Source organism: Lytechinus pictus, chromosome 3 (genome assembly GCF_037042905.1).
Source record: "Lytechinus pictus isolate F3 Inbred chromosome 3, Lp3.0, whole genome shotgun sequence".
Taxonomy (NCBI): domain Eukaryota; kingdom Metazoa; phylum Echinodermata; class Echinoidea; order Temnopleuroida; family Toxopneustidae; genus Lytechinus; species Lytechinus pictus.
Genome location: NC_087247.1, coordinates 33100147 through 33110595, shown reverse-complemented (window position 1 = coordinate 33110595; position 10449 = coordinate 33100147). Strand labels below are relative to the sequence as shown.

At 35.8% G+C, this 10449-nt stretch overlaps 1 protein-coding gene across 1 annotated transcript; it reads left to right on the top strand.

Moving 5' to 3' along the window:
• The first annotated feature begins 841 nt into the window (after positions 1-841).
• LOC129256362 (cathepsin Z-like) lies at positions 842-9092 on the top strand. The gene is made up of 7 exons (XM_064096850.1): positions 842-1344; positions 3984-4144; positions 4687-4866; positions 5410-5560; positions 6100-6175; positions 6793-6885; positions 7177-9092. Exons 1-7 carry the CDS (start codon positions 1229-1231, stop codon positions 7288-7290), a joined length of 891 nt encoding a protein of 296 aa, XP_063952920.1. The 5' UTR covers positions 842-1228; the 3' UTR covers positions 7291-9092.
• The last annotated feature ends 1357 nt before the right edge of the window (positions 9093-10449 follow it).

The window sequence follows — 10449 nt, the reverse complement described above, 5'->3', positions numbered from 1 at the left end:
AATAAAACAGATTATAATTACTTTTTTTATATTAAATATATCTAATCATATCCGTCTATCTATCCGCTGTCTATGTTATCTATCTATCTTTCTATCTATCTGTCTGTCTATCTATCTACCTACATGACATATCTATATATCTATCTCTCTGTCTCAAATTCATGTATATCTATCTGTTTGAATATGTCTCTCTCTCTTTCTCTCTCTCTCTCTCTCCCTCTACTATTTCCCTATCTTCACCTTTCCCCTTCTCATCCATGTTGAATACTCCATGCTATCTTCTCAGCTCATCTAGTATTCTGGATGTATAAGGAGGTAGATGATTTTTGTAAAGAAGTAAATTATATGCCAATAATGCAATATCTCATTCACAAAACTTTGTATTGCACTCCCTTAATTACTTCTTTCTTATTCCTCTTTTTCTTCTTTCTCCTTCTCTGTCTTCTCCTTATATCCTGTTTTCCCCCTTCTTTTCGCTGCACACTTTTTCTTCCTCCTATCTCTTTTCATCAAGTTCACTTTTCCTATCTCCCTTCTATCCGTTCTTTATTTCAGCTGGAAGGGTGCACATGTGCTTGATCTATTTCAATATTCTTTTCTGCAATTACCAATGTATAATCGTTTTATGTAAATTTGATTGTGATATGTTATATATATTGTGTATCTGTAATTCTTATATTAGTCCTGTACTTCGTCCTAAAAAACGAATAACCTGGACTTATTTTCATTGTTTGTAACTTCCCTTTGTTTTGTTTTGAATAAAGGTGATATTTAAAAAAATTAACTAATTTCGCAATCAGTGACTCACTGTCTGTTGAAGAGCGCCACCTACAGACCGGCTGTATAAAGTACCTACTTATATCCAGCTAAAAACAAAAACAACTACTAAAGCGCTTGTCTGTTATCTCCGATACGGTCAACCGAAATTAGTGTCCCGTGAAACGTACGGGCAGTATTTCTGTGTCACCTGGCTAAAGCCCCGTCGAGAGTAGTACATCGTTCTTGTCGAGAAAGTAAATAATCCACTGTTATAAAACAACAATCCCAACTACGCTGCATTGATCGTCATTCTGAAAAGAATATCGTAGAGACGCTAGACGTTGTTGTTCTAATAAGTTGTACTACGCGACCCACACCAAAAAACAGCAACGAATATATACCACACGCCTCCCCGTATAGGCCTACTCAGCTCAGTGCAGTACAGCTCATACACACGAATTTTTGTAAAATGGAGACCCCGTCCAGTATAGCGTTCTGTTCGATCTTATTAACCTGTTTCATCGTAGCTGCAGATGCTTCAGGATGCTATATACCTGGTTTATTCAAGGGAAAGCGCTCAGTCAGGTATGAATGATGAATGAAACGTTTTCATGTTTTACGAGTATATATATGTATATATATATATATATATAAATATATATATATATATATATATATATATATATATGTATATATATGTATATATATGTAGTACCTTAAATGATGACAGATGCGAGACGTATACTTCTGATCGTATTTATTCGACAAGCTTTCGGCAGGCAAATATTTCTACATGGATATAGCGCCTACATAATCCTAAATATGTCAATTATTGCATGTATATATCATATAAGATTGTGTAAAATCTAAGCTGGTTATCTTTCTCCCCCCCCCCTTCTTCCTCTCGTTATTTCATCATGAATTAAGGAAGAAAGAAACGTAGTGGGGGGGGGGGAATAATAGGAAGAAGTAAACGAAAAACAACAATAGAAAATTGCGCACCCCAATATAAGTTCATCATTGATGGATGAATTGCCCATTATTCTATTTCTATATCTATCATTATGATTTATTATCACATGCATCGTTTGATTGTCATTCAATATCATTCATCGACAAAATAGACGAATGAAGTTGACCTTTATCTTTTTTGGTCAATTATTAATCTGACGCGTATTGTGTACCTGTATATATTATATTCCATACCAAAGTCTAATCTAAGTGACCTGCAATCCGATTTCGTATACATGGCAATTATACATTCTCACATAAATATTAAGTATTATGAATGTGAAATAATTCTTAAAAATATTTAAATCAATTATTTGAGCCTATACAAATTGGCAATTGTTGGTAAACGAAATACTCATTTACTTGCAATTCTGTGCATCTAAAATTCTAAACTTTTATTCTTACACATTAAGAAATGAAAACGATTATATTTGATAAACGTCAAGATTATTAATTAATTTATTTATTTATTTATTTATTAAAATATCTTTATACAGGATAACAGGCTCAGATTAACTGTTTTTCAGCCTGGTCCTGTTAACATAAAATAACAATATATACATAATAAATAAATTAACACAGAAAACTTTGTCGCTTCGGTGAACAAACGTCAAGATTATTAACACAGAAAAATTTGACGCTTCGGAGTGCGCAAGTGATGGAGTCAGTCAGACCGCAGGTCCCTATGCTAATGAGCAAAAAGGCCAGATTCATCCAAATCATCTCGTGGCTGAATCCTCCATCTTGCAAAATCTCGTGATTCGTGAGATTTTCTATATCTAAGAATTTACCTGTTCCAACCTCAAGTTAAATGAAAAAAATATTGCACCATCAGATAGAGTAAATGTTACTCTTTCATATTGGTCATTTATTTTGTATACAATAGTTTGTTAAATAAGTAAATTTCTGGACTGAAAATGTACCTAAAAACTGAAATTTTCTTTTGCAAATTGTGCAAAACTCTTTATTTTGAGCCTCAATGATATCTATATCACCATAAAGCTGAACTTCTGTACTTTCTCACAATGCCACTCTTGATATGCATGCGGCACCTTTTAATTGGGTCAAGATCACACTTTTCCCACCAAGGTACAAGACGAGATTTCTGAAATTTTGTACTTGCATGAAATCCAGAGTTCTGATTGGCTGGATACGGTTCACAGAACAACAGGTGCGGGGTATTTGAGGAGATTACCACATGGGAAGTGTGACCTTCCCATGAACCCAGGCACTGGAACCGTTGGAATTTGCCAGTGAGTGGTCTCTTTGACCAATCAGAGTGCAGTATTCTTGTTTTCAAGCTGCTTTATGTACTTGGCCAATGAAAAGTGTGATCTTGACCCGATTAAACCAATTCTTATTTTGAAACCTTAACCATTTTAAAGCATACATATTCAGCTGTATCATGATCTAAAAATCATTTGGGCTCAAACAAAAATAAAGTGTGAAAATAGCAGCTTTTGTCAGGTGAAAATAATTATTTTGTAGCATATTTTAGATCAAAATTTTAATCTATATTACAAAATCTTTGAATAAATTCAAACACCTGACCTGAAAGAATAATTCTTCTTCTTTACAATGATACCAAATTCATGAAATTCGATGCACAATTAGAGCAGCAATGACCGAATGAAATAAAGGGTTTTGGTCCGCATCAAGCTCATTAAATATGCAAAACATCTCAAGTCATGAATATCACTTGTATGAAAGTAGCCACTTTCTTGGGACCTGCCGTCTGACTGGAGTGACTTGATAAGAATAATAGTGAAAATCATGGTAATATGCAACAATAAAGCACTGAATACACTTTTTTCTAAGCATTACACATTATTACTCCGGCATTTGCACGACCTCTCCGATCAGGTGCTAGAGCATTCTACACAATACACCTGGATGGAGAGTGGAAAATGTAGATAAACGCCTTCAAATGATGCGAGTGCTTGAACAGCATGCGGGATTTGAACTTTGTACCTTCTGGTTCAAATCTTAAAGTAGACAATGAAACTAGCATTCCAGATCAGGGGCCGCGGAATCAGGGAGGACACACACACACACACCCACCCTCACACACACACCATCTCTTACACACACTGTTTTCAAACCGTTTCGCGGCCCCTGTTAATGATGATAAATCTTTGTTCTTTTACATATTAAAAAGTCTATAGAATATTATTAATATCATGCTAAATTTTCTCTGTTTTCGTATTTTACAGCACTTATCCCAGACCTCACATGAGAGACGGTGTCGCCGTGCCGCCATCTTGGGACTGGCGTAACGTTGGAGGTAGAAGCTTTGTGAGTACCACAAGGAACCAGCATATCCCCGTTTATTGTGGCTCATGTTGGGCTATGGGAAGTACAAGTGCCTTAGCTGGTATGTAAATAATAAACGCAAAATCAAACAACCTGTATAAATTTTACACTTTCGATTCATTTATGAAATGCCCCCGAATAAATTATCTTCACTCACCAACCAACATTAACAGTATTATGCTGTTTGTTTTAATGATAGGCCTATCATGTAAAATTAAATATTGATTATTCTTTATCACGCAACCAGCGAACAAAATTCATCAATTACTTTCAAATATGATAAAAAAATTAAAGCTGACTTTTACCTTTTTTTTTTAGATGCTAGTCAAAATATTTCCTTATAGCATTTTCACTAGGTCACGAACAATGAAACAAAATTGGAGTGAAAGTAAAATACCTTGTTCAAGTTTGAGTGCCATGTCGGATATCGAACTCTGGACCTCGATATTTATGGTCCAGCACCTCAGACCACTCGACCGTAGCGTCTCTACTCCCTGATATTTAATAAGATGAAAAGAGAGAGATCGAATATTTGTATTTCCATCTCGATTGTTATTTATTTCAACCGCGTTGTAATCTGTATTTATTTTGGACCTTGCATAGATCGTCTAAATATCTTACGTAATGGTAGCTGGCCGTCAGCCTATCTGTCCGTCCAAAATGTGATCGATTGCGGTGATGCAGGATCGTGCAACGGTGGTGATGACGTCGGTGTTTACGAATACGCACATAAAAACGGTATTCCTGATGAGACTTGTAATAACTACCAGGCAAAAAATCAAGGTAAGAATTTATTATCTTTCATTGAATAAATTTAAATCTTTCTCTTTTTTTAATTTTATAATTATAATATTTGTTTTTCATTGTGACCTTGAGATGACCCACCTCGAATTACCATTTTTGTACAGCAGCCTATATGGGGACGGGTAACCCCCCCCCCTTGTATTTTGTTTATAACGAGGGGCAGCAATGTACTAGTAGAAGAAAATGAAGTGTAAATAGAAAAAGAGGAAGAAATGAAAGAAAAGGGATATAGAAAAAGAGAGTTCTTGGCGATGCAACTCATTCTTTTTATCATTATACTTTGTATTCCCCCCCCCTCCTCTACCCATCTTTCTTTCTTTCTCTCTCTCTCTCTCTCTCTCTCTCTCTCTCTCTCTCTCTGAATTTTCTTATGGACGTCACTTCCCATCTCTACATCTGTCACCTCCTTTCCTTTTCACTACCACCTCCATGTTTAACCCCCTCCCCCTCCACCACCACCACACACCTTCTCTTACCCCTCCACGATCTTTGGCTCTTCAACGACCACTCCCGTGCACCCAGCTTGTAATAAGATTAACCAGTGTGGCACCTGTGATTGGGACGGCAAGTGTAGTAGCATCGCCAATTACACATTGTATAAAGTAGCAGACTACGGTTCTGTCCGTGGCCGAGAAGCCATGATGAAGGAGATCTACGCCAAAGGACCCATCAGGTAATATCGTCATTTTAAAAGGGAGAGGTCCTCCCCCATCAAAAAATGTTGATATTAATGAAAAGCGAAAAGAATCATTATACTGAAAATTTTATGGAAATCGGATGTAAAATAAGAAATTTAAGCCTCTGACATTTTAAGATTTCGCTTATTTTTCCCCAAATGTAAGAACAAGACGGTCATGTTTTTCCTATATCCTAATTATTACTGTCTTTTTAAAGGGGGAAACCAAGAATATATGTCAGTTAATCGCCCATGAAGTCTATGAAAGATAGAGAACAGTGTGTCCTAAGAACTTTTGTTGAAAATCCTGATATGGGCAGCAATCATAGTAATATTTAACATTGATAATGACTCCTTGCATAACGAAATGCCCAACATACTAACAAGTGATTTTTCAAACTCGACCGCAAGTATGGTTCATTAATGCCGACGGAATAAATCCCTAAGGTATACAAAAAAATATTCAAATTGTAACTTACCAAAGAGCCTTTTCCTCCATAAATTTCAGAGCATAAAAACCTTTCTTTCTTTTACAGCTGTGGTATTGATGCAACAAACAAGCTTGAGGCTTACACTGGCGGAATCTACGAGGAATTCAAGATATTAGCTATGGTAAGTCTCCGTCAATCTCAGTATCTATTTCAGTAATGATAATGATTATCATTTTAGCTCAACGGTTTAATCTCAACGCCCAAACACATTTATTCAAGATTATGTTGGGGTCCATCTCCATTAATTTCAAATTAAAATGTATATAGAAATATATTTTCTTGGTTTTGGTGGAAAGATATTTTAGATGCATGGGCGATAATTTATAATATAATGTCTGCAATGCCGCTATCTGTCAAACACGAGTCAATTTATACAATATTGCACGTACTGTAATTTCTACAAAACTGCACTCTTTCAACTATAGACTAGTTTTCCAACTTTCCTACCAGTTTTCCGTTCATTATGCCTACTTTATTAAAAGCCAAGTCCATCCCAGCAACTCGTATGATTTCAATGAATAGAGAAAAACTCTTACAAGCATAACGATTTCATCAAAGTCAGGTGTAAAAAACAACCCTATCACACTGACGATTGTGTTATCAATAAACAAAATCTGTTTGTCATCAAAATAGCCCAGTATTTTGGGGTTAAATCACAATTTAATGACCAACTAATTTAGCTTTTTACTCTCATCACCAGGAAATAATTATTCTCCTGCTTTTATTTTGATTGTTTAGTCCAACCACATCATCTCTGTTGCTGGATGGGGTGTTGATAATTCGACTGGAACCGAGTACTGGATCGTGAGGAACTCGTGGGGAGAACCATGGGTAAGTTTAGTTTCATTTGCTCTTTTTGTTATTTGGTTGCTATCTCTAAACCATACATTATAATGTTTATATCGTCTGAGGGCGTAGTTTCCTCTTTATTGGCAACAAAAAAAATTGCGTTGTACCACAACGTTCATCTCCATCCTTTACTGTATCTCTTGCATGCAGTAATGAGGATGATGACAAAAATGTTGGATTGTAATAAATTATAGTTCATGTTATTGAGCGTTTTATAATTTTTTTAACAGGATATAGTAAATCTTTTTTTTTTTATCTTATTTGATTTTAAAGGGAGAGCAAGGATGGTTCCGTATCGTAACTAGCAAATACAAAGGCGGCGAGGGAAACTGGTACAATCTTGGGATCGAAGAGGAATGCCGCTACGGAGACCCCATCTTACCGTAATCATCGACCACCAATCGTTCACCTCGACTCCGACCATTGATTAGTCTGCAGGCACAGACCCTGATTGGAACTTTGATCAACAATTGTGCCTCCACGCAAAGACTAGCACATAGAAAACTTGCCTTCAGTACACAAGGCATGAGTAGGCTGCACATTCAGACCCTTAACTCGAGTGAAGGGTTTGCCCAGCAGACTAACCATTGATTATGACTCCTGAGAGAAGTCGATGTGTTATACCAACTCTGTGAATAATGATACTTTAAATTGCTATAAGGGACTGATCCAAATTTTGATTCAAGATACCAGTCTAATAGATATAGAATTGATTTTTTTCTCTCAATCTCATTTTGGATTGGTCCCTATCACATTCATATAGATTGATTCCCAATCTAAGAAATTAAGAGAGAAGGAACTCAAAGCTAAATACGCCCTAGGCCTATATATTCTAATTAAAAAAGTTAAAATGACCAACATGTTAGTATATAGGTGTCCATCCCCTCCTGAATGGGGGGAGGGGGGGTATCGAAACGAATCTCTTTCTCTTACGTTTTACTAAATTGTTAATCAATCTTTACAAATATATTTTGTTTGACACGATTTTCACTAACAAACCGACTCTTCTATATAAATTAATCCAAGAGTGAAATTCTGATGAAAAATCGCCGCTCATTGTTCAGCGCCAGATACTTATATCAAACTGATCGAATGCCTTTTGCATAAAAGTTATTATTGTGATTACTTTTTCCATTTGATGGTATCTTTCATAGAATATTTTTATTCTGATTGTCTGCAGAGCAATATTGCCACGGTAGTTACCATTGGATTGTAAAGTTACCTTACCATAATAGTATATTTTATGTAAGGGGATCATAGTTTATCATTTTGTAAAGTAACACCTACCCCTCCCCTTGTAAACGTAAAGACGAAGACCCCAATTGGGATTAAGCAGACAATCACTCCAGAATAAGTTGAAATAATATCCAAACATTTTCTTTGAAGTTTTATTGATGCATCCAATTAATATTGAGCATTCCTTGCCTCAATTTCGATAGTATCCAATTATTGGACAAAGTTGTGGTGACATATATGCTTTTATTAGTAAATATACAATTGTTGAGTGCATGTATAATTGGGTAATATAGTGCAATCAAAGTAATTATTTTTTTTCAAAGAAGGAAAAATAGTGTGATTTGAGTTCTTCGCAAGTACATTTCTGTTTACATATTGGTGTATGTGCACAGAGGCCTCCAGATTTCAGCTCTCGTAAATCTGCTCTACATATTATTCAGTAATTTGACAGGATAGCTTTGCACTTATATTCCAATCATTGAATATTCTTTTCATCAGTGAATTTAGATGGATACATTCTTTGTTAGGAAAAAATGTATTTTTGTTCAACGATAACTTCATATGCAATAACTGTTGAATGTCAACATTCTTTTTAATATCGTTCCCCTCTCATGTTTTTATGTCTTACACCCCCCCCCCCCTCTCTCTCTCTCTCCCTCCCGTTCTTCCTTTTTTTCTCTTCCCCTCCTTACCTTTAACTTTCTTACCATTTCTCTTGCTCCCGTTCCCCTTCCCTCCCCCTCTCTCTTCCCCTATTACTCTTTCCCCGAGTCTCTTCTTTTCTCTCTCTCTTTCAGTCAATTTGTATAACCTACCCCATGTGTATTGCTTCGTATCTCTCATTACAGCTATACTATCTTCCATTTTCATAGTTCTTGTATTTCAACTTTGTGAAAAAGATCTGTACAAAAATTAAAAGAGATATGATATTGAAATAAATTTGTAAAAAAAGATATCACACGACAGAAAGTGTCCTGTGTACCTTTTTTTTTGAGGGGGGGGGGTTATACAGTGCGTATAAAAAAAACGGGACAGATTTGAAGTCTATTAAATTTGTGGTTCAAATTATATCTGTATTTTGGTGTCAATAGGTGCTGTGAAGTCTTATCCTTCAAAAGCCAATAAAATAATATAGTTTCGTTCATGCTTGAGTGAACACGGAATGGTTTTGTCTGGGGCTAAAAAAAAAGAGAATTATGCGGTCAAAATCCATTTCCAAATCTTCTTATTTGCTTGAATAGACCTGTTGTTCCTTTTTAATGTTTTCTTTCAGCTTTGAATATTCCTTCTTTAGGCAAGAACATTTTTTTATAAACCGAAGTATGGGAGAGCGTGTTTTTTCAATTCCTTTCATTGTGTGCTACGAAGGTTATGGTTCCTTTGTACAGTGGCATATTGATGGGTGGGGGCTCGGGGTGATCCCCCCTTCCCAAAAAAAAAAAAAAAAAAAAAAATCATGACTAAGAAAAAAAGTGGAAAGGAAAATAACAGAAAACATAGAAATTGAAATATGTTATTATTTACTGAATATTGTGTCAAAATCACAAAATTTGATATTTTAATAAAAAAGGGAAATTTCGCTTGCTCGCTTCACAACTTTTTAATACATTTTACCCGATCTGCCATATCTTGCTCCTTCAAAATTGACTCAATACACCATTGCCATTGAAAGACATGAATCATTTCCTGTTTGTCCTGTCAAGCACACAATTAAACTTGGTGAAGGATTCAATAACCTCTTGAAAATAGGATTCATGTCTTTTAAAGGTACCATAACATAATTTTGTTTCACATACCAGCAGTCCACTAGCGTACCTAAGGGGGGGGCAGGGGGTCAGACTGCCCCCCCCCCTGACGAGTCACAAGCAAAAAAAAAAAGCGAAAAGGGGAAAGAAAAAAAATAGGGAAAAGGAAAGAGAGAAAAAAGGGGGAAGGAGAAAAAGAAGAAAGAGGTTACGAGAAAGGGGAAAACAAAAACTGGACTGCAGACTGTCAGAAAAAAAATTATAAACTGTCGAGCACACGGGGCTGTTCCAACTGATTTGTTTTTTTAGTTCCACCATCTTTTTCGGTAAATTGTGATTTTTACGCAATGCGACTTTTAGAGCTCTCTGAGCATGGACTGGGCTGACCAGGGACAGGAAAAAGGTAGAGAACAACTTTTAGGTAATATAATTATAACAATAAAAATTTCGCTCGCGCTACGCGCTCGCATCAATTTTTTAGTTGGGTAGTACTAGGTACCTAAGATAAATGTCTAGTTTTCAAGTTGAACTATCAAAAATTTTCAGCTCGCATTTCGCGCTCGCG

What these genes read in the sequence shown, in the direction of transcription:
- LOC129256362 (XM_064096850.1), top strand. Translation starts at nt 1,229, where the DNA reads ATGGAGACCCCGTCCAGTATAGCGTTCTGTTCGATCTTATTAACCTGT. An exon ending in CTACCAGGCAAAAAATCAAG is followed by an intron (nt 4,867 to 5,409) that starts GTAAGAATTTAT and finishes CCGTGCACCCAG; the next exon opens with CTTGTAATAAGATTAACCAG. An exon ending in ACTCGTGGGGAGAACCATGG is followed by an intron (nt 6,886 to 7,176) that starts GTAAGTTTAGTT and finishes TTGATTTTAAAG; the next exon opens with GGAGAGCAAGGATGGTTCCG.